The following is a 25,970-nucleotide window of genomic DNA, read 5'->3' on the forward strand; positions in this document are numbered from 1 at the left end:
TTTGTGGATATTTTACCTGAGAGTATGATATGAAGAGATGGTTATGTTCGAATGTTCTCTGAATGCTTTACTTGGTTATTGTTTTAACATATTAATAATGCAAGAGGAATTAAAAGTCGCTTAAATATTCACATTTAATACTTTTTGTACAAGTTTTTGTTTGTTTTATGTACTTAAAAAATGAGGGATTAAAGTGCACTGCAATTTTATTAATTTTTAAATTGGCCCTGATTTGGATTGTGTTTATTGTTATGTTTTATGATTTCTTTGGGATTAGGAATTAACCATCTGGATTTACTTTGATCTGAACTTTTTGATCTAGCACCAGGGCACATGAACCGATCGATTGCACACCTGTATAACCCGTCCCTCTTGTGGTTCAACCGTCCTTCTAGATCTTAGATGGTGGAATATTCCATTGTCTGTATCGATTCTAGACTTTTCTAATAATCCGCCCTTTGGTCAGGTAGGAAGACGCAAACTTCTGGGTGGCTTTGTTAATCAGGTCAGTGGTTTCAAAGTCTAGTGTGTGGAAGTCATCTCCAAAGTCGTAGATTCTGAAGGTTTACAAACATATGCTTGCCATTTTATTTCCACATGCACTGGCATAGCTTATCGCACCTTATGTTGACCTTAAATGACATTTATAACTCAAATGGATAATACGTTTTCAATTAGCTTCTCTTCCCACATTGGCTATTTTTTTTTATTTATGCTTAAAATTAAAACAAACATCAGTAATGTAAAAAACTAAATGTTTTATATTTAGTACAGTTTTAAAGGAATTTTATTTTGTTTTGACTAAGATATTGTTACTGGACAACAAGACAGAAAGACCGATTCAGGGCTTAATATTAAGGGCTTCTCTCTTGCTCGCATCAGAGGTGGAACCTGCAGGGAATCTTTTTCTTAAATGAAATTTGAAAAACTTAAATGTGTTTTCAGGAGTTTTTATTTTTATTTTCAATGCCTGCCAGCGGTTCAGAAATGTGCACACTGAAGTATTATGCATTACAACCTCCATGTCACATTACTCGTGGTTCCCTTTTCAGCCTGAATGGAAAGTTTGAGTCATTTTGGATGTCATAACACTGATTTGAAATCATTTGTAAATGATATGGGCATTAAAATGCCAATAAAGATTATTTCTCAGTTGTGTTATTTTGTTAAACCACGTTGATTCTTGATTTAAGAGATTTTGTCAAAACTTATAAAAGATCCACCCATTATGATCCGTTATTTGGGTGTACAAAAGCAGTCTTATGATCTGTTTTCTTTAAGGAGAAAGTGCTATTTAAATTAAACTGGTCATGCGTTTTTATGTAGAAACCAGAAGTATAATCTCTCATGTCAGCAAGTGTTGTGTGTCCCAGTTCAAGTAGATACATACCATTGCTGGGATCATGACTTGATGAGTGAACTAATGAATAGACTTCTTAGTAGATTTGAAGGGTTCTATATATTCTATTGATGCTACAGGCTTCCTAAAAGCTATGAATGAAATACATTTAGTTATTAGTTATGAAATACCTTTAAAGACTGTCAAAATGTTGTCACAGTCTTTCATGTCAATGGGAGCTTTGTAAATCTCGCTGACAGATGACACTGAAACAATGTTGAGTGCAGTAAAAAAAAAGAAAAGAAAAATGTTGACAATCAAGCATTTTTGCCACACCTGCTTTAGTTCATCGAATACTTTAAGCTTTCTAGAGTGAAATCAAGAGATTTAGCATTATTCCTAATTATTTCATAAACTCAACCCATCTGCACTGTGAAAATCATTTTTTGTGTTTAGTTCATTTTAAGTTTTTTTTTTGTTTTGTGTTTTTTTTCATACAATTTACATTTCTACTCTGAAGTGTAGTAGCTATTAAGAAGACTACATATTTGCTTCTTGGCATTTGCAACAAACTACATAATAATTTTAAGTCATTATTGGGATACGTCAGTCACGCCAGGTGAAAGTCAGAATGACTCTGCATAAATCACGTTATTATTTTTTTTTCCGTTTTCATTGTTTTGGTGTCCTTTCACCTCTTTCAGTGGATTCAATTATTACTTAACCACAGGTTGTTAAGCTTTATTATATTTATCTTGAGATGTTTGTTTTTAGATCATATTTAAACACTTATCTATAAAACTGTCAAATTATCCATAAATCATACTTTGAGTTTATATTTGATAGTTTTCTTTGACATCTGTCACTGGAATCCAAGGTAGGTCCTACTTTACAACAACTCATGTTAACATTAGTTAACAATAGTTGAAACCAACTAAAACTATGAGTAATACTTCCATAACATTTATTAATCTTGGTCAATGTTAATATCTACATGTAATACAAAATGTTTTAAGATGTCAAGTTGATATAATATATATATTAACGCTACCCAAGCAGTAAAAAGTTATTGTTTGCTGTTAGTTCATGATACCTATGATAACAAATGTATACAATTATACAAACCCAAGTTTGCTTAACATTGTAATTGCTTTTCATTCTCATGGCTTCTGTGCAGATTGTCTAAATAATGTTGCATAAGCATTTACATAACTTCTGAGCTACCATGACAACTGCACGTGAGCCGCTGAATCAGATTTTCATGAAACCATTCTTTCGCTCTTGAGCTGATGAAGCGATGCTTTGTAATAACACAGACTTGGTTCTCTTTGTGATTGCCGTTGACTCTTGGATAGACTAAAGAGAAATGCTTTCAGAAGCCTTTTGAAAAGGGCCCCTCATTCTGTCTAACTGGAAACTCGTTGAGTCATACGCTGACTGGCCAGCAGGATGCAAGAGGCTACTGAAGTAGAGCGTAAAGGACTCAAACATTTGGTCTACAATATATGCTTGTATTAAGCCCACTAATTACAGACTGTAAATGTTTAATGATTAAAAAATACCAGCATTTGAGTAAATATATGGATTATTCTGAAGAAATATCTTGTGTAACCCTGTCAACCCCTCGAAAATTAAACAAATTCATGCAAAATAGAGATACATTCAAAGAGAAAAAAAATAATATTCCATTATGTGTGCAGATGTCTTAACTCACGGTGTGATGAGGATTAATAAATCTTGATGAAAGATCACAATGTACTAAAGACAGCATGTTCTTTGGTTAAATGTTTAGATGGTCAAGAACAAATCCTCCTACACCTTAAACTTTTATGAAGACCCCAGTCAACGTTGTGATAATATTTAGACAAGGTCCCAAGATAAGTCTTTGTTTTTCTTACACGTACCATTTTAGAACCATTGCAGTGCTAATCTTTGTAATTCTGTAGTATTTTTTGAAATCCCTCGGACGATTATGTAAATGTTGTGGTGTATAAATATGGTACCATGTTATACATCACAATACCATGGTTTTGCCGAAGAAAAGTAGGCCTATTGTATTTGTCCTTCATCTGAACTGTATGATCAATATGAATTTATGATTACAGTCCACAGTCAACCAACAGGGTTCCCTTTTTCGAACAGTTGATCATGTTTCTAGACATGCTGTTCTACTTAAGCACTGAAGTTGCCAAACAGGCACTGTTCCCTTGTGCTATTTATTAAAAAGTCTTATTTTCAGAACTCAACAAAATGTTTATGGGAACCCAAATAGACCCAGGAGAAAAGACCTTGAATGAGGATTTAAGTAATTAGTTCCCAACAATGGAAACTTTCTTTTTCTTTTGAGCAGGGTGGGGGTCAAAGAAAGTAGCCCAGACTATTTACTAGTTATACTGCATCGTCTGACCTATAAGCATGTCACCCAGTCACGTACTATTATTGTTTTTATGTTGTAACTTAAATATGAGGATTGTTGTAAATGGTTTACATTTATTTTACAACAGCACACTAAGCATGTGCAAAGTTCAGTACAAAAGGAATATAAATTACAAAAATGGGGTCAAAGTCACAGGAAGTCTTTTTGCTGTGTAACCTGACCAAGTAACCATATCCCCCAGTCAGATTTTTATTTTTATTTTATTTTTTTTTATATGTTTTCATGCTGTATCTACAATAAAAAAGAGCCAGGGCTATACAAATGATTTACTTAATTAAAAAAAAAAGATATATGCACAAACTAAGTAAATAAACCTTTAGCAGTTCTTATTGCTGTTGCAATTCTGTAAGATACATTCAACGTCAAAATGTTTGTCTTGTGAATAAATAATAATTCACATTTGTATTACAAAACAAAGGCTAACATTAATTGTTTATGGGGTCAATAAAGGTAATAATTCTCTGAGATGGAGATGTGATGGGTTTTAACCATAGACTGTATAAAAACAGGTTTTAACATAGATATATATATACGTATCGGTGGGTTTTAACACTGTTTTCTATGGCAGCTACACCGTTCAAGCCGCTGCGTTTGCTGATTGGCTCGTGTGAAGTGAGAGCTAGACTCAGACCAATCGGATAAGAGCATTGTCAGGTGAATGGAAAACTACAAGCTTAGAACCACAGTCTATGCTTAGAACACGCTCTTTGCGTCAACCCTCATCCAACCAATCATAATGCCAAGCGTCACGTCTTCGCTCGATGATTGGCTCTTATGGGCCGACGCTGAAGAAGAATTATAAAACCCATTAGCGCATGAGAGTATCTTCTTAGGGCTCTAACGGTGCTGCGGCATCTCTCATTACAGCCACACAGAAGAACAACCGGAGAAAGCTGCGTGGGTATTTTACCTTTCCATTTAAAATATCTACGCAGCCGCTCTGCTTGTATATTCAAGAATTGCTGTCTTACGTCAACTGCGAGTTATTCGGATCTCGGAAATTTGCATTACAGGTAACTTACATGCTTTTTGGTTTACGCTTATCACGCCAGTGTAAGTTACATTAGAATATTTTACATCATTTTCAATCGTGATTTGATGAAATGCGTCACGTTTTGCGCTCATCTCATCTCTTGGGTCATTTCAACTCATCTTTGTTCTTGTTTCCTTAATTTGGTGTTGCGTCGTAATGTGTCCGTCGGATATGGAAATTGTCTCGCGACAGCATGTCTGATCAGGCTATTCGCGCATCTGACCAGTTTAACAGTGTGCGACTGTGAAACGATGAAGCCATCACTGGGAAACGCATGTTGACTGCTCTGGAAAGTTCTGTGGAGCGCAAATATCTCAGTTATTAAATGCATTATCGCGTATATTAAAAGTGAAAGAAAAATGACAGCAATGATATTTGCAGAATGTTAGGGACTGTCGCCATTCACTTCCATAGCGTGTGTGCCCACATTAAGAAAGTTTAGTAAGAGTTTTGGTTTCGTCACATTTGGAAGAACGTGAGCGTGAGTAAATTATGACCCTATTTAACTTTTGCGTGAACGGTCTCTTTAAATATAGGCACACGTGAAAGCGTGCGGTTTAGTTCCTTAAATGGACTTCAGAACTGAAAAGGTGCACGCGCGGCAACCTTCTTTTCAATCAAAAATTATTCACAATTTGCGGGGCCGTGGGGGGAAACGTCTCAAGTGTCTTAAATGAGCAGTCCCACAGTTTTGCTTTCCAGTTCACACGTTTATAACGGCGTTATCACGCTTTAAAGCTACGCACTTACGGTTACTGAACGTTGAACTTGAATGATTTGTGTCTGTTAAACTTTTTATGAGATGGACATTAACTTTTAACTAAAAACTGCATTCTTATAAACTGTCCAAAACATAAAAACGTCTTGCACGTACTCCGTTTTAGGCACACACGCCCCCTGGACTTCATTCAAAAAAGGAAAAAGTCTGTAAACTCGGTCACGTGTATTACACGTCTATATATTTAAGTGAAATCAGCAGCAGAGCTTTGTATTTGTGTATTAATAGGTGTACTAGACAACTGGCATGTCGTGCGATCGCAATTCAGAATGACTTGGCGATTTTGACCCTGGAGCGAACCGCTTTAAACAGGCGCTGTCACTTTAAGAAATTCTGCGCACTCGAGGTTACATTGAACTTGTTATGTAACAATACATCGGTTGATTCGTAAGAAGTGCCGGCTGAAGCTAATGTAAAGTTTGCCTTACTGTAATGCAGATTATATAGGGTTATATAATACAAGAGGACAATATGAGTCACGATTACTGGTCATGACTAAGAAAGTGGAAATTGGATGGAGTGATCTTGTATTGTGTATCTTGGGAGGGGGTTTATGGTTGTGTTTATAGCTTTCGCAGCTCGCCATTTATTCTCTTTTTGCATGTAACAGGTGAGCCACTATGGAGCTGTACAACAAAGACATATTTTCTGATGATATCCTGCCTGTTGTCATTGTTGGTAAGAGTTGTCATTATATATTTGTTTTCCATGAGCACTCGCAATTGTTAATGCACATTTACATGCATTAGGCATGCAAAACCATTCTATTTTTATTCTGTTGTTTCTCTCTCCCTGTCCTCTGTTCTAGACTGTACTTCTCTGAGCAATTTAAAATGCATTGCAGCCAAGGTCCAGAATTAACTAGAACAGGCTCAAATGGAATCTGTGCGTGCAGAACTCTACAGAATGCCTTGGAAGGCATGTTATTCAACCATGTTCTGCACATCCAGAATCCCTTGCATTTTTGTTTATTCAATATTTTGGCTACTTTGAAAATCCTTTCATGTCAGTTAGTTTTATCATGTTTAAATGTGAGATTATATCGTCTTAAAAACAGTGAGAACTCTTGTTCTGATCTGTATAGAGCATTTCAAGTATTCACATGCATGACCGTATTTCAGGTAATGGACCATCAGGGATTTGTCTCTCTTATTTGCTGTCGGGATACACACCTTACCTTTCCCCCGATAGCTTCCATCCCAACCCAATTTTGCATAACAAACTGAAAGAGAATCCTCATCTGTCTTTGTTTGACCAGGTAATGCACACCCATAATCCCTCTATACACATTTACCACACCTCTTTACATAACAAGTGGTGATCAATTATTGTTTTTCACCAAAAGCCCCTATAGACCACTACAAAGATTAGGGAATGTTGCCAATGACACACATTCTCCTGTTCAAATACAGAAAAAAAGAACAGTTTTGTCGTCTTATGTACATGTAGGATCTGGAGTACCTGTGTGAGGGTGTAGAAGGCCGTTCATCAAACCCTGTGGCTGTGCTCTTCGATGCCCTCCTTCTTCCAGATGGTGACTTTGGGGTGGATTGCGCCTCCCCGCTGATATGGAGACATGAGCCGGAAAGGGCCACACCTCACCTTGTTCTGGGGAAGGGGCCACCTGGAGGGGCATGGCATGTAAGTAACCACACCTAACATATTTCTGGCTTTTTTGTGAAGCTCTACTATTGTTATTTTAAATGGGTGAGTGTCACAAATACATGTTCAAGTCATGTTTCACTCCAAAATCTAAAGAAAAATAAAATTATCTTCAAATTTTGGAGATTCTTTCCAAATCTGTGTTCCTAATGATGTCATGTGATAAAGGGCAATAAGTAAAATATAGAAGTAAACGTGAAGTTCACTCTAATACACAAGTAAAGCCCTGGGGGAAAACACTGATGGAAAAGAACTCATGTGGTTAATAGTTGCGTGCCTGAAAAGAACTGAAACCGTGTCTTCTGTTGAGGTTTCGTGCCAGTTTTATCATATGTTATTCTTGTGCTCTGCCTGCTTCATTCCAAGGTGTCAATTTTTGTTTATTTTGCTTGATGCCTGCAGGCGATGGAGGGCTCAATGCTGACACTCAGCTTGGCTAACTGGATGGAACTTCCTGGTTTGAAGCTGAAGGAATGGATGAGAGATAAACGAAGGTATAAAGAAATGAAACGGAAACATTAAAATTAGTGCAGAGAGTAATGTTTGCTACGGTGTAATGCGTTTTTCAAATTGTGCTTTTTTTGTGAAACAGGCATAATGTGTAGAACATTTTCTGGTGTTCCAAATGATCAAAACTGTTTCTTTGGTTTTGTGTATAGAAATCTACGTAATGACCGGGCCACACCAGCTGAGATTGCATCGTACTATCAGCACTATGTAACTAAAATGGGTCTGGAGAAGAGCTTCGCTTCCGGCACCACCGTGACCTCAGTGTCTCGGGTTTCCCTTGAATCTGGCCGCTCCGTTTGGAAGATCCAAGGCCTCCAGAAAAGAGCAAGCAGTGGTGAAGAAATTGAAATCCCTTTCTCGGTCTATTCCGAGAATGTGGTGCTAGCCACAGGAACCCACGACATCCCTGCCCGTCTCGGGGTGGAAGGTGAAAACCTTCCTTTCGTTTGCCACAGCTTCTGGGAGCTGGAGGCTGCCATTTCGTCAGGCCGCTTGGACAGCGCTTCAGAGCCGGTTCTTGTGGTTGGTGCTGGGTTGACGGCAGCAGATGCCGTTCTTGCAGCTCACCACTTAAACACTCCGGTATATCACGCCTTTAGACGACCTGTGAGCGATCCGGCGCTCATCTTCAACCAGCTGCCCAAGCTCCTCTACCCAGAGTACCACAAAGTGCATCAAATGATGAGCCAACAACAGTGCAAAGGAGGTCAGACGGTGGTCAATCTGTCCAACCAGCCTCTGTCTTCACCTGCTGATGGCAACTGTTATCCTGGTTACCTCAGTTTCCCAAAGCACCATGTAGCTGCCTTCAGATCTGATGGCAAGTGTGTGCTTGAGGATGAGGGAGGGAAACGCACAGTGCTGCAAGTCTCAATGGCGCTAGTTTTGATTGGTGCCCATCCCAACCTGTCATTCCTCCCTGAACATGGTGGCCCGCTGGCGTTGGACTCTAAAGAGCCAATCAGTTGTCGGCGGAACCCGCTAGATGTGGATCCATACACGTATGAGTGTGTGAAGGAGCCAGGGATGTATGCCATGGGTCCGCTGGTGGGTGAGAACTTTGTGCGGTTCCTGAAAGGTGGAGCTTTGGCCATTGTGTGTGATATCTCCGGAAAACGAAGTAAAAAACGTCAAGAGAATTGCACAGCGAGCTCATTGAATATTCAACTGACCAACTGTACACTGGAAGCATGAAAAGACATTGACTTTAAAGGGGTGAAAAGAGCTCTGATATATGTGACCCTGGACCACAAAACAAGTGTTAAGTGTAAAATTTTCAAAATTGAGATTTATACATCATCTGAGAGCTGAATAAATAATAGTTTCATTGATGTATAGTTTGGGCAATATTTGGCCGAGATACAAATATTTGAAAATCTGGAATCTGAGGTGGCAAAAAAAAAAAAAAAAAACTGAGAAAATCATCATTAAAGTCCTTATTAATGCATATTACTAATAAAAAAAACTGAAGTTATCAATGGTAGGAAATTTACAAAATATATTCATGGAACATGATCTTAATATCCTAAAGATTTCTTGCTTAAAAGAAAAATCTACAATTTTGACCCATATGATGTATTTTTTGCTATAGCAACTTAAGACTGGTTTTGTGCTCCTTGGTCACATATAGCTATCTATTCCAGATACATATCCACATACATGTCAGAAAATGCTCAGTGGTTCTGCTCCAACTGACACAAAGGAATCAGTTGTTGAACAGTTCATGACCGTTCCAACATCCCACAGCGCACGGACACATTTTTTTGTTGTTAATGTCTAACCAACCCACCTCTGAACATCAATCTGAGTCTTCAGACACATGGTGCTTTAACACTTCAGGGATTTATTTTTCCATGGCTGCTGTCTCGAAACACTACTCGTGTTCTCACAGCAATCATGTGTTGTGCCAAATTAACTTTTGTATGCTCAGTGTTTTCAAATCTAATATTTCCTTCATGTAAGGAAAACACAAAACTTATCTTTGCCAAGCAAATGCTACTGTTGTATCAATGGTGGTACTAACCCTCTTACTGTCTTCTTCAGTGAATGTAGAAATCATAGTGGACCTAAAAAATCAGAAAGATCATTGTAGTTTTTCAGCTTCTTGTCTCCCGTACATTGCCTTCAGTTGTAGTGAATCCTTTGGCTATACCAACAAACCAGACTTGAGTGTCTAGAATTAGGGCTCTTAAAAGTTTAAGACGTCCTTGTTGCATGATGCTGTTACAAACCTAAAGCCAAGCTCAGTGAGGTCAGGCTGCTCTTACAAAACTGACCACAAGAGGGCCTTTGCACGCAGCGATAGAAGCCAGAAACATTGCATCATGCTGATCTATCATGGCGTTATATGAATGAATGATTAATCCTACTTAAGCTTATTCAACGTTGTGTTAACTGAAATGGGCCAAATATATGACCTCGAGGACCTTTTGATGCAATGATGAAAATAACTACATTTATTTCAAATTTTGTAAGATGTAAAATCAAAGCAAATGCATATATTGTTCCTTCAAGAAGACCATTCATGATTATGATGCAACCTCCTTTTTTTATCTAAAAACTATTACTGCTGCATTACTTGCATGTAAGTTATGAACCCCGGCAGCTCTTATAAAATGTGTTTGTAATAATAGTTTGTACTTTTTTGACATGTATAGTTTATCTACATGGGTTGTTGCAGTCAAATACTTTTTTTTTAAAATAATAAACTGGAGCCTGAAAACAATACTGTGTATTCATTTGTCTATCTATGGCTACTACTTGGTCTGTGGAGTTTTTATTTTTATTTATCAGTTTACAACATAACAAACAACACAATACAATCATTGCACATTAAACAGTATCAGAGTATACAAATGTAGTACATACATCAACAGGTCCATTTTGTATGAGCAAATGAAAACTGAAACAAAGTGATAGCACATGAAATGGAGATATTTGTGTTGACAGTAGGTGAACAATTATATCATGAGTCAAAGGGGTTTATGGTAGATCAAAAATATATATATATTCCAGGTCTCCAAGAATGTGGATTTTGTTTTTTTAAGCTGTATGTTAAATATTCCATATTTAGTGTGTCGTTTATAATATATTTAAATAATTCAAATGTAGGTGATTGTTCTTTTTTCCAATTCAGTAAAATATATTTCTTAGATACATAAGAAATCAGACCTATCCTTTTTATAAATACAGAGTCTAATGTTTAATTTAAGTCCACCCCAAAAAGATAAGTTAAAGGAGTCTTGTGATATGTTTTCCCCAGGGTCATCACAGAGAACTCATGTACAGAATCCCAAAACTCAATTTTTCACAGTTCAAAAAAATATGCATAATGGTGCCCCTGTGTGTCTTGCATCTATTGCACAATGGGGATGCACCAGGATATATCTTAACAAAACGAACTGGAGTCAAATATATTCTTTGTATAAATTTGTAATTTTGTTCAATTATTTTGTTACTGGTCTGTGCAGTTTTGAGAATGTTGGTAAAGCCACTAAGGTTTTAAAAAGTTTAGACTTTTAAAAAAATTGTTAAAACTTTTCCATCCATAAAAGGGTCACATGATAACAATATGGCTTTTGTGTGTTGGTTAAACTACAAGCAGGTAGATGTATTGAATTCATTTTGAATTCAAAGTCTAGAGTTCTTCAAATATTTTCTTTAATATTGCTTTTTTAACTAGGTTTAAATATGAAATATATGAAAATATGGCATACACAATATATACAAAAATATTAAAATGATGTAAAAAAAAAAAAAAATAGGCAGTACGAAATATAAACTGTAGTTTTTGTAATACACTAGTAGCACATCACATATTACAAATCACTACTAAAGTTTCACCACTAGATGGTAGCAAGTATTTACTACAGCTTAAGCCTAAAGGACATCTCTACTAGTTAAAAAAAAAAAATAAAAAAATAAGATACTGAGTATAGTTAAGAGTAATTTTGTTCTACTTATAAGTTCCAAAATGTTTATTCAGTTAGAAATGGCTCTTTTTTAAGAGAAATGAATTCTAAAAATGTCTACTTCTAATGTTCTAATGCAAATTAAACAAATGAAAAGATACTTTGTGTGTGGTTTTACACTTATTTATGTATATGTGAAATGAACTGTTTTATATAGTAAAATAGTGTTTTATAGCAACACTAAAAAAAGACACTGCCTTCCATGGGCTTTGTGGGTCTGGATGTTTGTGCTGTGAGTGGGCACATGAAGCTGTGTGGGAAGCCCTATGCAGACTGATGAACAAGGTGACCTCCGCTCTCTCCCACAGACAGACAGGTGGCACTGGAGGACGTGATGCTGACTTTATCATGTCTGAGAGGTGGACTCATTTCATAATGTCAGGTAACAGCACAAGGCTGGGCAAGATTACAGTGATGCTGACTCATAGATGATATGAATCCCTGAACACCAGCTCTTCTGTGTAGGCTACAGAAATTTAACAGGATGTACTTCTGTTCTAAGAAGAACAGTGAAGTGAGAGTTTAGCAATTTTGGACAGCTTGAAGTCATAAGTAATCAAGTAAATGGTTCTAAACAGTTTTTATCAAGTCTTATCATTAAAAATAAATGAAGAAGAGAAAAATGGTTATAAACAATGATGCATTTGCTAACTATTTTTTGCAGTTGGTTCACATTTTTGCTTTTACTTGTTTGTCTTAAATGTTTTTAAAAGTACCAAAATTTCATATTGTGTCTATTATGAGGTCATATTATGAAATAGGTCATACATATATTATATGTGACCCTGGACCACAAAACCAGTTATAAGTAGAACGGGTATATTTTTAGTCAACAATACGTTGTATGGGTCAAAATTATATTATTTTTCTTTTACGTAAAAAAAATCATAAGGATGTTCCATTAAGATATTTTGTAGATTTAGTACCGTAAAAATTAGTAATTGATTAGTAATATGCATTGGGCTTAATATAATTTAATAATTAAATAATATTTTTTTGCACCCTCAGATAACAGATATTCAAATAGTTGTATCTCGGCCAAATATTGTCCTATCCTAACAAACCATACATCAGTGGAAAGCTCATTTATCCAGCTTGCAGTCGATGTATACATAATTGACCCTTATGACTGGTTTTGTGTTTCAGGGTCACATATTCTTTACATACATCAACTACTTGAATGTTATGACAAAAGTAACGGAAAAGCACGAACATGTCCGAAGTACTCATGCTCCGCCCCCGTTTGAGTTCGTCGCCAGCCACACAAACGGGTTAGAAAGCGCGAGAGCGACCGAGCCAATAGTGAATGTTTACCACTTACACTGTGGAATCTATCAGGAGCCGAAACTTTAGTCAGGTTTTGCTGGTCACCCGAAAAGCTATTTCAAACGGCAACCGCTCAATAATATCTCTATAAAGGACATATCAGCGGTTGGATCGACTGAATGAAACCATGAGGAATAAAAAATACGGCGGTTGTCGCGCTCTAAACTAACGTGGCTATCGATCCAGCAGAGCCAAGATTTTGAAAACGCCGAGCCAGGTACTTCGGCGCAGACTTTCAACGGTCGGTTTTTCCTGCGGGTTTACCTGTGCTTACGTGGCACTTTTTTGACCTGGAGACTTATTTTAAAAAATCTAATTTTTAGGCTTTTTATCCACTTTTGTCGTGGCGATGCGACGTATTTTTAGAGGTTTTGTAAGTTGCGTGGCCGGGACTAGTTTACTTGCGCCAGTCAGCCAATCAGCGGAATAACACTCACTATTTTTGCTTTAATTCATCCACTTTTGCCTTATTCACACGATAGCCTTCAAAAACAGCCTCGTACTGCACCCTTCAGATACTGACAGCGGGTTTCGAGGCGAGCTTTCATAAGGAGGACTGCGCGTGTGGTAAAATGGATGCGGGAATGGAAAAAGAGTGCAGCGCTTTGGGAGGGCTCTTCCAAATCATCATGAATGATATGAAGGTGAGTCCCTCTCAAATTGAAATAACACACCCGATGCTTTGATTTCCCCCCAGCATCATGGGTGGGTTTGGAGTCTGTCTGTAGAAAGGCTCAGAATAAGTTATTTTCCAGCTGTTCTGGAGGGTTGGCAACAGTTCTGTGGTTGGCCGGCTGCTGATAGATGTGAATCCAGCCGCCCTGTGATGTGTGTCCCCTTCAAATCTCCATTTACATCCGTGTAGGCTGATCCTCTCGGATATACGAGAGCATTTACTAGTTAGAAAGACTGAATACATTTAGGTTATTTGTTAAGAAATATACAGTAGAAACATATGTGTTTATTCCACCTTCCTTGTTCAAAGCCACTTCAAAGGGATTGCTGTCTCACTACCATAAAACTACTATGTTATTATTATGGCTAATTTGACAAGCACGTTGGTATTATTTTAAATACATTGAAGCTTGGAGTACCATCTTAGTAACGTTACATCCATGTTTTGTTTATATACATGTTAATGCAAGATCTATACAATGTCAAAAAATATGGTATGACGATAATACCCTGTTGTAAATATGTTAACAGATGGCACCATGGCAGAATCATATTCATATAGCATACTGTTTGATTTGCACATCAAGGACACTATGGTAAATGTAATTTAAATATGGCTGTGTATATAAATGAGCACGGTAGATACGATGGTATATGAGTATAATATTTATTTAGTAGTACCATGGCATATACTAAAGTGTTGAGCAATTATCCAGTCTATCAGTCTATCTAAATTGTGTCAGCTTGGTTTATCATCTGTCAGAAGTTCTAGTTAACAGTCTCGTGCGTTTTTAAGTTATGTCCTGTTGTCTAACAGCAGTGTTGATGAACATTTTTGGACACTGGATTGTGACTTTTAATGCATTGTAACCTTAAAACAGAAATACTCTTCAAATACTACTCATGGTATTTGTTTATTATAGTAACTCTGACTAATCGTTTTCCTCGTTGAAAATGTGTTGTAATGCAGTTGTGTGTGAGCATGCACAGGTGAGCAGGAAGTCTTTAACGTGTGTCACATCCGGTTGTAAACATGTGTGACTCAGGCTTTATTCATAGTATTAAAATCTAGACATTAAGGCTCAGTTTGCAAGTATGCATTCAGTCAAAGCATTGTTTTTTTCTGTCCTTATTAAAGTTTTTCTATTAGGATGTTTATGCATCATTTTATGTGGTTTGGTGTGTTTCAAATACACAGAAAAGCATTGGATGTCATTTTTTGACTCTTTGTTGTACCTACAAGTGTTCTCAAAACATATATCAGTTAAAAAGTGTAACATGAATAATGTTGCTCTATTTAATGCAACAGCACACATTTCTTAATTGTTCAAATACATTTTGGGTCACAGTATTTTAGGAACTCGGATTAGGGCTGCATGATGTGTCGTTTAAGCATCGATATCGCGATGTACGAATCCACGATAGTCACATCGCAGGATGTGCGATGTAGGCTGTCGTAGTTGATCCGTTATTCATTAACTGTACGGGCCAGCTGCTCCCCGGACCTTGACGAATGTGATTCATGGATTAATTGCACAGCTTAACCATCATAGTTTTTAAGTCCTGTCAGTTTAACAGAGCAGAGAGAGAGAGAGAGCGCGCGCGTGCGTGACAAAGAGAGAGAGAGCGAGCCCCGGCCGCATGCTCACTGTCTTCAAACAACACCATAGAGCGCTGTCCTCCTCTCTCTCCCTCGCGCATATTAATCAATTGACACGATGGTGTCAATGTTTAAATCATTTACAATGAGAATGTAAGTGTGCTCACCCCATTTTTGTTTGTAAGAAAAAATTTTATTAGATTTCATATCGCAATATATATCGCAGCAAAATAAAATATCGCAATGTCATTTTTTCCCCAATATCGTGCAGCCCTACGGATTGTTGCATGTTTGGCATTTAATGGTTTGCATTTATGATAAAAAAAATTCAGTCAAGGTATAGTCATGAGGAATAAATGGACCAGAGGTTTTTGGCAACGTCTAGCTATCCATTTGTATGCGTGCTGTTAATGTGGAAATAGGCCACTTGATTCACAGGAAGGGGGAAGTGTGCAGGAGATCCCCATGATTGTGTGTGTGCGCGTGAATTTGTGTGCATGTAAAGTTATGATTAACAAAAAAACAGCTGTGGGGCAAAGGCTGGCTTGTGATCTATAAGACCCAATAAATAGTACCGACCGTAGAGTGCAGTGATGTCCAAGTGCATGGAGAAGTGTGAAGAAGTGAAGTTAAGTTTTTTCTTTGAAAGTTACAATTTTTGTCCAGATTTAAAGGTAAATAGTTCACCCAAAAATTAAAATTTTAAGTTTATCTTAGAGCATCCAATATGTAGGTGACTTTGTTTCTTCAGTAGAACACAGATATCTTGAACTCAAACCGTTGCAGTCTATCAGTCTTATAATGTAAGTGGATGGGGATCATGGCTTTTAAAGTCCAAAAATATACTCAACCAAAACCAAATTAAACACTGCGGCTTGTAACTATACAGTCGTGGCCAAAAGTTTTGAGAATTACATAAATATTAGTTTTCAAAAAGTTTGCTGCTAAACTGCTTTTAGATTTTTGTTTCAGTAGTTTCTGTGATGTACTGAAATATAATTACAAGCACTTCATACACTGTAAAATGTAACGAGTTGAGTTAACTTAAAAAAGTGAGGAAACCGATTGCCTTAAATTTATAAGTAAAGTAATGCATTACTTTTGAGTTGGTAAAACTAAATAGTATTTGTAAATTAAACTTATTCATTAAGTATAGTATAGTATTCATTTTAAGTTGACAAAACTAAATAGTATTTGTAGACCAAACTTAATCATCGAGTACAATTAAGTACTGGTGACTCAAAAGCATTAGTTGAGGTAACTTATTATTAGTGTTCACTTTACTAGTAAATTTAAGGAAACCGATTGCCTCACATTTTTAAGTAAGCTAAACTAACAAAAACGAGTAAAGCAAAAAATGAACTATGTTGTCAAAACATTCATTTTATTGTAACAGTGTACAAAAGTTGTTTCTTTAAAGCATTTTTAAAGCAAAAATGGTTGATGGTGTGTGATTAAAACAACCAATTAATCAACCCTACAATAAAACATTATAACTGATTAAAACAGACATTTTTGTTGTGGGTATAGGGATTTGTCACCCATCAATCTGCATACAACACCCAAAATGCAAATATAGACCTAAGACAGTCTTGTTTCTGCCATTACAAACATATAAAAAACAAGTTTCGTTACTGCAGTTTTGGGTTTTGTATCCAGGCGGACAATTGATTAAATAAAACTCACAAATTACGTCAGAATTGCAACAATTACAGTTTTGCTTTTTAGGATTTGTATCCAGGATGACAAAATTATACATCCAAAGTTTAAAAACAAGACAACAGTCTTGTTTCTGCAATCAGCTCAAATCTGATTAAAACAACAGATGTTTTTTTAGTTGGATTTGTTTTGATCAGTCACTCATCAACCTGGATAAAACACCCAAAATCCAATAACAGACAAGACTAAATCTTTGTTATTACTAACAAACACATCTTGACTAAATAAAGTTTTGGTTTTGCATCCAGGTTGTTAGGTGTCTGATTAAACCTATACCAAAAAATGCAACAACAGACCTACTGCAACACGGTCTTGTTTCTGCCATCAGAAACAAACAACACACCTTGAACAAAACATCCAATTTATGCAGCAATTACAGTTTTTTTTATAGGATTCATACCCAAGTTGGAGGACTAAAAAAAAAAAAAAAAAAAAATATTGCAATAGACATCCAGTAACAAATTCTTGTTTCTGCAAACACTAAAGATTTTAAATAAAACATTTGTTTTATCTGTCATCCATCAACCGGGATAAAACGCCTAAAGTGCAACAACAGACCTACAATAACTTGGTCTTTTTCTGCCATCAGAAGCATAAAACAAAAACGGATAAAAACATCAAGGTTAAGTTGCAGGTATTGAGATTTTTAATCAGTCACCCATGAATCTGGATACAACACCCAAAAGGCAACAATAGACCTAACACAATCTTGTTTCTGCTATTAAAAACATATTGAACAAATTCTTGACTACAAAGCTTTTAGTGACTGGAGTTTTGGTTTTGTATCCAGGTTAGAAGGTGACTGATTAAAAAAAAAAAAAAAAAAAAAAAAATGCAACAACAGACCTACAGTAACATGGTCTTGTTTCTGCCATCAGAAACAAACAAATACATTAAAACAGTAGGTTTTTTAGTGATTGCAGTTTTGGCTTGAGAGATTTGTGCCCCAGGGAAAGAAAAACCCTTTGAATGAACTCAAAAGTGTTTTTAAGCTGTGAAGGGTACTCCATATTTAAAGCATAGATCAGCCCAAAAACAAAACACATGGCATGTGGAACATTCTCAAGTCCATCCATTGCTATTACACTCTCCAAAATTATTGCTGTATCAGTGACCTCCAATGGCAAACCTTGTGGAGACATGGGGCTGTCCTCTGGCACCACAGTGAGAATTCCTATTGATACTTGAGGTGCAACAATATCAATGTCCTAAGAAAGACAGAAAAGCAATATTAAAGTACATTCTTATATTCCAAACGCAAACAAGTGCATGTTCCTTTTAAAAATTTAAACTGCTTAAGGTGCTGTTAAGTAACAAGTAAATTTGTAACAGGGCTTCAGTGGGAATTGTCAATGATAATTTGGATCTTTTCAGCAAACGAATCATTGAAACATTTAATAGCAATGTCTTTAGTAAAACATATACATCCATCCCATGTTCGGTTTGGTTTCAAACATTCCTCAAAATATTTTCCTTTGTGTTCATCAGAACAAAAATGTATACAGGTTTGTAACAAAATGAGATCCTTTCCCTATCCTTTTAAAGGAGAACTCCGGTCAATTTTAACATTGAGCTCATTTTTTTGTCAATTTGGAGTGCTGTCAATACAGAGAACAACGACAAAAATCGGTATTGCCTACACCGTGTTATCCTCTTTTTAAAATTTGCACCCTGTTGACTTCAATGGGGCAATAGTTAAACCTGGTTTTAGCCTCTTTACATCCTTGATGTGTCATTACAAGTGCACAGGTCATGTGAGTGATTCCTTCAGAGTGAACACGAGTGAATCTGACTGCAGTAGATGTGAAAGATATAGATAAAAATGATTTTATTTAAGCCAGCGCACATACCTGTTTACATCCTGTTTTCGGTTGAAGTCCATAGTAATCGATTGCCGAGTTCGCGCGCGTGATCATAGGTAACTAAACCTATGCGCGTGAACTCGACAATCGACTACTTTGGACTTCAACCGAAAACAGGATGTATTTGCGCTGGCTTAAATCAAATCATTTTTATCTATATCTTTCACATCTACTGCAGTCAGATTCACCCGTGTTCACTCTGAAGGAATCACTCTCATTGGCTGTGCACTTGTAATGACACATCAAGGATGTTAAGAGGCTAAAAGCAGGTTTAACTATTGCCCTATTGAAGTCAACAGGGTGCAAATATTAAAAAGAGGATAACACGGTGTAGGCAACACCGATTTTTGTCGTTGTTCTCTGTACTGACAGCACTCCAAATTGATAAAAAAAGAGCTCAATGTTAAAATTGACCGAAGTTCTCCTTTAAATGTTTAAAGGAGTCATAACCTGTAATTTTCACTTTTCCACGAGAATCAATGTATGTTAACATATACATTGAGTGAACATAGTCCTGTTGTTATCCATGATACTCAAATTAAACAGGTGTGTTCATATAAGTATCTTGGCATCTACATCAACAACACACTCACATGGCAGGTTCATGTTGATTATGTACTAAACTCCAACAAAGACTTTACTTCCTGAGGAGACTATGGTGCAAGTAAAAAAATTATGACATAAATAAATGTTTTTTTACCAGGCTGTGCTGGAGAGCCTAATCAGGTATGGGATCCAAGCCTGGTACGGTAACCTCTCTGTACAGTTAAAAAACAGACTTTCGTACATTATCAAAACTGCCATGAAAATTGTGGAATGGAAAGACCATCCATCGCTTCAAACATTATATGAGCAGTCTGTGTATCGAGGGGCACACAGAATACTGGCGGATCCCTCCCACATTCTTTATTCTGAGTATGTTCTTCTGCCATCGGGCAGAAGATATAGAGTGCCCAAATGTCGACTTAACCGATTTAAATACTCTTTTGTGCCTGCCTCTATTAGAATCCTGAACGATAAGCTTAAAGACGTGAGCGTTTCTGGTTAATACTGATTATTTTATTTTATACTGTTTATTACTTATTAGTTTGTGTGATTTAAAACTGCAGCATTCACATTGTGCCCAAGAGAAATTTCCCTAAGGGGACAATAAAGTATATTGTATTGTATTGTATTATGATTGCCTAACGATTATACACTGGCCGGGAAGCCGATATTTAAAAGTGAAGCGTTTGTTCACCCCTGGGTTCGTAAAACAGCCAACGTGCACGCGCACTCAAATATGAGATTTTAATTTCTGCCCCGACTTGACGTCATTACGGGGCAGAATATCCCATATATGGACACCGCAGACCTACGCTGCAGGAAGATCGCCCCCCCTCTCTCCCTCATATTCAGTCGAGAAAGATGCAGAAACGTAGTGCACACGTGAGTTGCTCTGTTGTTGACTGCCAGAATCAACATGTAAATGTGTTTTCTCTCTTAAGAACGGACCCAGCTATCAGGGACCAGTGGATTAAATTCATTTTTAATGACGCAGTTCCTACAACCCTTCCCACTGGCTTAACGTTAGGTGTCTGTGCTAACAGTTAATAATTTTACGCCGGAATCGTTCACAAATTTGGGGCATTATCAGGCGAAGTTGGCACCGAAGCTCCGTTTGGAAAAAGGGGCCATTCCAACAATCAGAGACTTGCCTGCAATTGTATTTAACGCTAAATATTGGTCATCGAAAGGCATTTTTGTTGTTACTGCTTAAACCGTCTGTACCAGCAGAGTGAGGCGATAGGGTGGAGAAGGGATGCTGCTAAAACTGTCACGGGACATAGGTAAAGAATGGCTATATATACAGACCTCTTTGGGCTGAGTAGTTGGATTGAAATTGAATTGGAAAAATTCAAGACACTATTCTATATGAGATTTTTATACTTTGAAAATGGTTTCATCCACATTAAGATTTATTTGATCAGATGTTATGGAAAACAAAGAATATATTTTACTTGCATTCTATCTATCTTTTATGTGCTTTATATAAGATCTCTTAAATAAACGCAATGCTGACACAAAAATTGGGACATCCTTCTTGTAGCACTTTTTACAGATATTAAATTAGAAGAATACTTACAAAGCATGTATGGAAGAAGTCTGTAGTGTCTTCCCCAAGAAGGACCGCAAGACCACGGAGAACTGCTGTCCGTCGAGCAGTGACATCAGTGATGTTCTAAGAAATAATACATAAAACATCAAGCTCAACAGTGAAAACAGATCACTTTAAACTTGACAAAAAAACACTTACTGCAGACTTCATTTGCATTAGAAACTCCGAGAGCTTTTTTCCAGCGGTGCCTTTCTTTGATTCGAAAACTTCCAGAAAACGAGAAGTATGTTCATCAAGGGCTGAGAAGAATTCTTGCTTGAGGTTTTTGCTTGTGATCCGGTTGAACTCAGCAATAATCTACGAAAAGGAGAACAAAAGAAGCACATTAAGACTTAAAACATTTTACATGCCCTAGATAAAATGTGTCTTAATTACCTGACTTTCCCTGAAGAGTGCTGGCCATCTTTGTAAAGTCTCTTTTACTGTAGGCTCCTTTTCAACCAACTCTTTTCTTCTTAGCGAAAAAGTTATGTCCATGTACTGTGCTATCAGTGAAGAACTTGGATGTCGTTTCTTCATTTCCTCCACAATTTCTAATCGTTTTGATTCCATGCTGCTTTCATTTTCACCAGAAGGCATATTGGGAAGAAAATTGATCTCGAATCGTTTGGGTTTCTTGACATTTCTTGGAGAATCTTGGCTCCCTCTTTTCATTGAATTAACAAGAACATCGGTGCATCCAGCTCTCCGTAGTTTGCTCCTGTAATTACCCATTTTAAACTTTATACTGTTTTTCCATCCGTTCCATCCAGTGGAGGAGCCTGGTTCAAAAAGGCATGGATGTTTTTTGACAAGTGCCGATGCAACATCATTGAAATCTTCTTCACGGGGATATGCTTTGAATTTGTACATAGCCTCAGCAAGCTTTTCAAGCACTTCATGTTTCATGTCCCTGGGAACTTGCAAGTATGTCTTATCTCTCATAAACAAGAGGTTTCCCTGGCGCAGTCTGTATTCCACATCCACGGAAAAGCTGGGAATTTCAAATGTTTCTGGGCATTGATCCTGGCGTGTAAGAGGTGACTCTTCTTGAGAGGTAACAGACATAATGACGGTGTCGGCCTGGCTCGGCGTAGGTGATGTCACAAGAGAGATTACCTTTAAAGTGGGCTTCTCAGGTAAATCTGCAATGTCAGTAAGGTTAACAAGTGCACCGTTAAAATCAGCGTCTTCATACTGAAGAGAGAATGTGTACGGAAGATCAAGAAACTGCCCAAGCTGTTCAATCAGGGAGTCCAGGGTTTGTGGTTTGCTAGGAAGTGTGACCTTCCGAATATCATTGTCAGTCACAATCACTCTTAAAACAGTTCTCGTCTCCATTGTCATGTGGGCCTAAAAATCAATTTGAGAAAACAAATGATTTTGACATGTTCCACAATTTTCAGCATTAGACCCAAGACAATATTCAGCACAAGATGAAATGTTTAATTGTAACAAATATCCTGCCTTGTATTTTGTAGGTTGGCAGTGGAAACAAGTCATTCAAATCAGACAGCTTAATGACTGACATAAGTGGTATATGGCTGGACAATTCATAGGAACGCAGATGCTCGGTATACCACGCTGTCTGTTCTTTGCACACAAACAACACATCTGTGTTGATGACTACAATTTTAACAATTTGCCTGAAATCAGGTAGACCTGAACAGGAGCCAACAGAAACAACTACATCTGGACAGTACTTAATGCCATCAATGCATACTGAGGATGTAACAAGGACAGTGCTTTGAGCACCAAAGTTGTTCTGAAGAACATTCTGAACATTCTCAGGAAAAGATGAAATCAGTGTAACTGCAACTTTTTCCATCTCCACAGAAGGCTTGAAAAAAGAAAATGAATCCATGTGGTACGCCATCATTCTTTGATGTCGGACTGCCAGAGTTTGAGGGACATTTTTGAAATTCTTTGTGTCACGAATGATTTGCTTGAAGAACTTATGTTTGCCTTCAAAACGCATTGTCCAGACATCCCTTAAAGGCCCATACATTCGTATAAGTTCTGGGTAATGCTCGATGTAATGGTGTTTGGGACGCAATGCAAAATGAGGAAATGCTGTTAAAAGCAAACCTCTATGCTCTGAAATTTTATCCGCAAGGAAATCAATAGTTTCCTCAGTGAATCGGAAGGACGTCACCAATTCCAAAATGTCTTTCAAAAGCATTAAAATCTCCCATGATGGATTGTTCTCTGGGATATCAAATCCAATCATGAGGGGAAGAAGTCTTAGAAGTGCCCAATTTTCATGGCCATTACCACCAATTGTGCCTCTAGAGGCAAAGGCAACTGGAATAGTTTGAGGCTGATCAGTCTTGTCCATGAATTTGTATGGAAATTGCTTGATTGTTCTGTTTAAGTAGTCAAGAGTAATGTACTTTTTCTTGATCAAATCGTTAAGACACACTGCCATTTCAACGGGTATGACACCCTCTAAGAGATCATGCATGAGGTCAGGTGGAAAGCCGCCGACAGTGTGAAAATAGTCTAGCTCTCTGAAGACACAACTACCTTTCACACCATACTGTTTAACCAAACTCTGATCTTTTAAAACTTCCTCAACTTGCCTGTCGTGATTTAGCTTGGTCCTGGATTCAAATGCTCCTGTCCGTACCTCTCTTTGTTGGATTTCGCTTTTCTTCACCATACAGAAGCGACAGGGGTGTTCCACAATGAAACTCTCTTGGAATCCTGCCAAGGAATGGGCACCAAGGTTATCAGCAGACACGCAGAGAACAGTTCCCAATAAACATTCTCCTAACCGCTCTACAAAGATGCCATGTTTCTCCAATGTTTTCAGATCTTGAACAAGAGGGTGTAGGACTTTTTCATATCCATACTGTTTCACTGCACTAGCTTTGCATAAGACTGCCAACTGAATTGCATGAAGAGAAGACCGATACTTAGAGGGAAGATTGGCAAGTACCCAGTAAACACTGAACATCTTGTGTTTCTTTTTTGAAGTGCCAAGAGGATTGGCAATCTCAAATTCATCAGTGTAGAGGGTAAGTAAAATCCTACATTTTTCTGCCATCAGAAAATGATTCTCAGAGTAGTTAGTGCCTTCTCTGTAGGAGCTAATTCCACATGCACTGCCATCGGGAGCAAGAACCTTATCAAGGACCTCTGATCTGTTTAAAAGCAGCTGTAACATGTTCAAGATTGGCACATATGCAAAAGACTGTGATTCTTTGTCAAGTTTGTATTCTATTGGCATAACTATTGGAAATTCTTTCTCAAAGTATGATGCTCTTTTACTGATGGTAGATAGAGGCTCACCAGACTCAGTCATTTTTAAGAGCATATTATTCTCTGTGACAACTTTCACAATGTCTTTCAAAACATTATCACTATAAGTGATTTCATGTTGATTTAAAATCTGCTGAATGCCATTACTCAAAAGGGGCCTTGACAGAAGAAAAATCTGAGTAATTTGTTGTATTACTTCTTGTACTGCTGCATCAGATATATGCAGAATGGTTTGCATCTTAAGGAAAAGCAATCCTAAATTATGCTCAAGTTGTCTCTGTAAATCATCCAGACTTTGATTTGGGTCACGTTCTTCATATTCATCCTGGCCAAAATCTGTAGAATCAACTGAATCATGGCCAGAAGCTGTACTTGGTGTAATATCTTGCTGTAAATCGGCAGCAATATTTTGCAACTCCACTAAAATGTTGGACTTGAAGTCCCTCTGAGTGCTAAACTGGTGTTGCTTACTTTTATGAGCATTAAATGTGGAATATATTTTGCTTTCAAAATTGCAGTCTTTGTATGGGCACTGAACCATTTCATTATTTTTCAGATGTTGACGCAAATGACAGAAAAACAAGGATTCTGTGCAGGGTTCTTTAAATTCACAGAGAGGACAATGAAATATCAAAGGGGTTGGTTCTGATCCACTTGTTTGTTTTGCATTTTCAGTGTGATTTCTTGTTAAATGCACTTTTAGAGCATTGAATGATTTAAAAGAACACAAACAGTCTGTGTGAAGACAAGGAATTTGATTGGTTCTTGTGTAGCTTCCATGTTTAATCCGATAATGCTTCAATAGCAGAGCTCTCTTTTCACAGAAATAAACACAGAACTTACACTTCCACTGCATGTCCACTGCACTCTTCAAAGAAACAAACTTCTGCAAAAAAGATAACAGAGTTAACAAAGTTTATGGATTAATGGTAACAAGCAATTTGTAAAAACATTATTTTTAGCATCCACTTTAAAAACTTATATAAAATATTGGTTTCTTTGCAGCACATCTTATTTAACATTCTTTTGCATTTTAAGGCATTGAATTAATGGTTTTCGGGTCGATTCGTTTGAAAACAGAGAAAGGCGATCTAAACTGGTTTACGAATCTCTAATTTGTTCAGTATATGGTCTGAAGACACGTGAGGTGTTTAAAATCAGAATGAGTTTTCAGTCTTAAGAAAAAAAAAACAATGTCGCTTAGACACACGTGCTTACAGAATATATTTCTCTATTCAAACATCAGCGGTCGAGTAAGTGCATTTATTTTGCGATCACAAATGCAAACAATACAGTTGAGATCTCACGACAGAACACAGACCGGCTGAACGACGCTTTCATTAGATCGCTCAATTCCAGCTTGTTAGTGTTTTCAGATTATCGTCGGCGGCTCTTCCACAATGAGGAGTGAGCACGTGCGCATGGTTGCCAGATTGCCTAAAATAAGCAAACACCGGGAAGAAAATGTATCCTTGTAACAGTGGAGCTCTGATTGGGAGATTTAAACTCTTGTTATCTGGCAACCGCTATCATTACAGCTCTCGTAGTAGAGGGGCGTAGAGCAGTCAGCAGTTACAGGTTCCTTTTTTGGACATTCGGCTCGTTCTTTTGAGAAAGTATGCTTGAATTTGAAATATTCGATATTCCCGATATATTC

The 25,970-nt window shown here is 37.3% G+C and overlaps 3 protein-coding genes and 1 long non-coding RNA gene across 8 annotated transcripts in view; 3 read left to right on the forward strand and 1 right to left on the reverse strand.

Annotated features, from left to right (window-relative positions):
- Nucleotides 1-4,573: 4,573 nt before the first annotated feature.
- On the forward strand, nucleotides 4,574-9,290 carry LOC132160800 (oxidative stress-induced growth inhibitor 1-like). Of its 2 annotated transcripts, none has more exons than XM_059570497.1 (6): nucleotides 4,574-4,789; nucleotides 6,198-6,265; nucleotides 6,709-6,845; nucleotides 7,037-7,228; nucleotides 7,652-7,743; nucleotides 7,909-9,290. In XM_059570497.1, the coding sequence occupies exons 2-6, from the start codon at nucleotides 6,208-6,210 to the stop codon at nucleotides 8,951-8,953; spliced, it is 1,524 nt and encodes a 507-aa protein (XP_059426480.1). In that variant the 5' UTR covers nucleotides 4,574-4,789; nucleotides 6,198-6,207; the 3' UTR covers nucleotides 8,954-9,290. The 2 variants fall into 2 exon arrangements, with proteins under 2 accessions (XP_059426480.1, XP_059426481.1); XM_059570498.1 differs by having other exon boundaries at nucleotides 4,630-4,673.
- A 3,760-nt stretch (nucleotides 9,291-13,050) lies between these two features.
- The window catches only part of LOC132160804 (protein MTSS 1-like), a 70,992-nt gene continuing 58,072 nt past the window's right edge, over nucleotides 13,051-25,970 (forward strand). Inside the window, exons 1-2 of one of the 4 annotated variants that reach the window (XM_059570501.1) lie at nucleotides 13,051-13,273; nucleotides 13,572-13,700. In XM_059570501.1, coding sequence (XP_059426484.1) covers nucleotides 13,629-13,700 — 72 coding nt within the window. In that variant the 5' untranslated portion in view covers nucleotides 13,051-13,273; nucleotides 13,572-13,628. Of the gene's footprint in view, nucleotides 13,701-25,970 lie in introns of all 4 variants that reach the window. The other 3 variants (XM_059570500.1, XM_059570503.1, XM_059570502.1) reach the window with 3 other exon arrangements.
- Nucleotides 17,932-22,410, reverse strand: LOC132160801 (sterile alpha motif domain-containing protein 3-like). The gene is made up of 4 exons (XM_059570499.1): nucleotides 21,446-22,410; nucleotides 21,209-21,367; nucleotides 21,038-21,133; nucleotides 17,932-18,258 (listed from the first exon to the last, which is right to left on the reverse strand). Exons 1-4 carry the CDS (start codon nucleotides 22,394-22,396, stop codon nucleotides 17,944-17,946), a joined length of 1,521 nt encoding a protein of 506 aa, XP_059426482.1. The 5' UTR covers nucleotides 22,397-22,410; the 3' UTR covers nucleotides 17,932-17,943.
- LOC132160802 (uncharacterized) lies at nucleotides 23,712-25,193 on the forward strand. Its single transcript, XR_009438075.1, has 3 exons — nucleotides 23,712-23,777; nucleotides 23,865-24,069; nucleotides 24,870-25,193. It is a non-coding gene; the product is annotated as an uncharacterized LOC132160802 (long non-coding RNA).

Source organism: Carassius carassius, chromosome 17 (genome assembly GCF_963082965.1).
Source record: "Carassius carassius chromosome 17, fCarCar2.1, whole genome shotgun sequence".
Classification (NCBI taxonomy): Eukaryota; Metazoa; Chordata; class Actinopteri; order Cypriniformes; family Cyprinidae; genus Carassius; species Carassius carassius.

Bases quoted from the DNA above. Each gene is read 5' to 3' on its own strand.
- LOC132160800 (XM_059570497.1), top strand. From the start codon at position 6,208: ATGGAGCTGTACAACAAAGACATATTTTCTGATGATATCCTGCCTGTT. The intron at 6,846-7,036 runs GTAATGCACACC...ATGTACATGTAG, and splicing joins ATCTGTCTTTGTTTGACCAG to GATCTGGAGTACCTGTGTGA. The intron at 7,744-7,908 runs GTATAAAGAAAT...TTTTGTGTATAG, and splicing joins TGGATGAGAGATAAACGAAG to AAATCTACGTAATGACCGGG.
- LOC132160801 (XM_059570499.1), bottom strand. From the start codon at position 22,396: ATGACAATGGAGACGAGAACTGTTTTAAGAGTGATTGTGACTGACAAT. The intron at 21,134-21,208 runs GTAAGTGTTTTT...ATTATTTCTTAG, and splicing joins TAATGCAAATGAAGTCTGCA to AACATCACTGATGTCACTGC. The intron at 18,259-21,037 runs GTAAGTATTCTT...TGTCTTTCTTAG, and splicing joins ACTTCTTCCATACATGCTTT to GACATTGATATTGTTGCACC.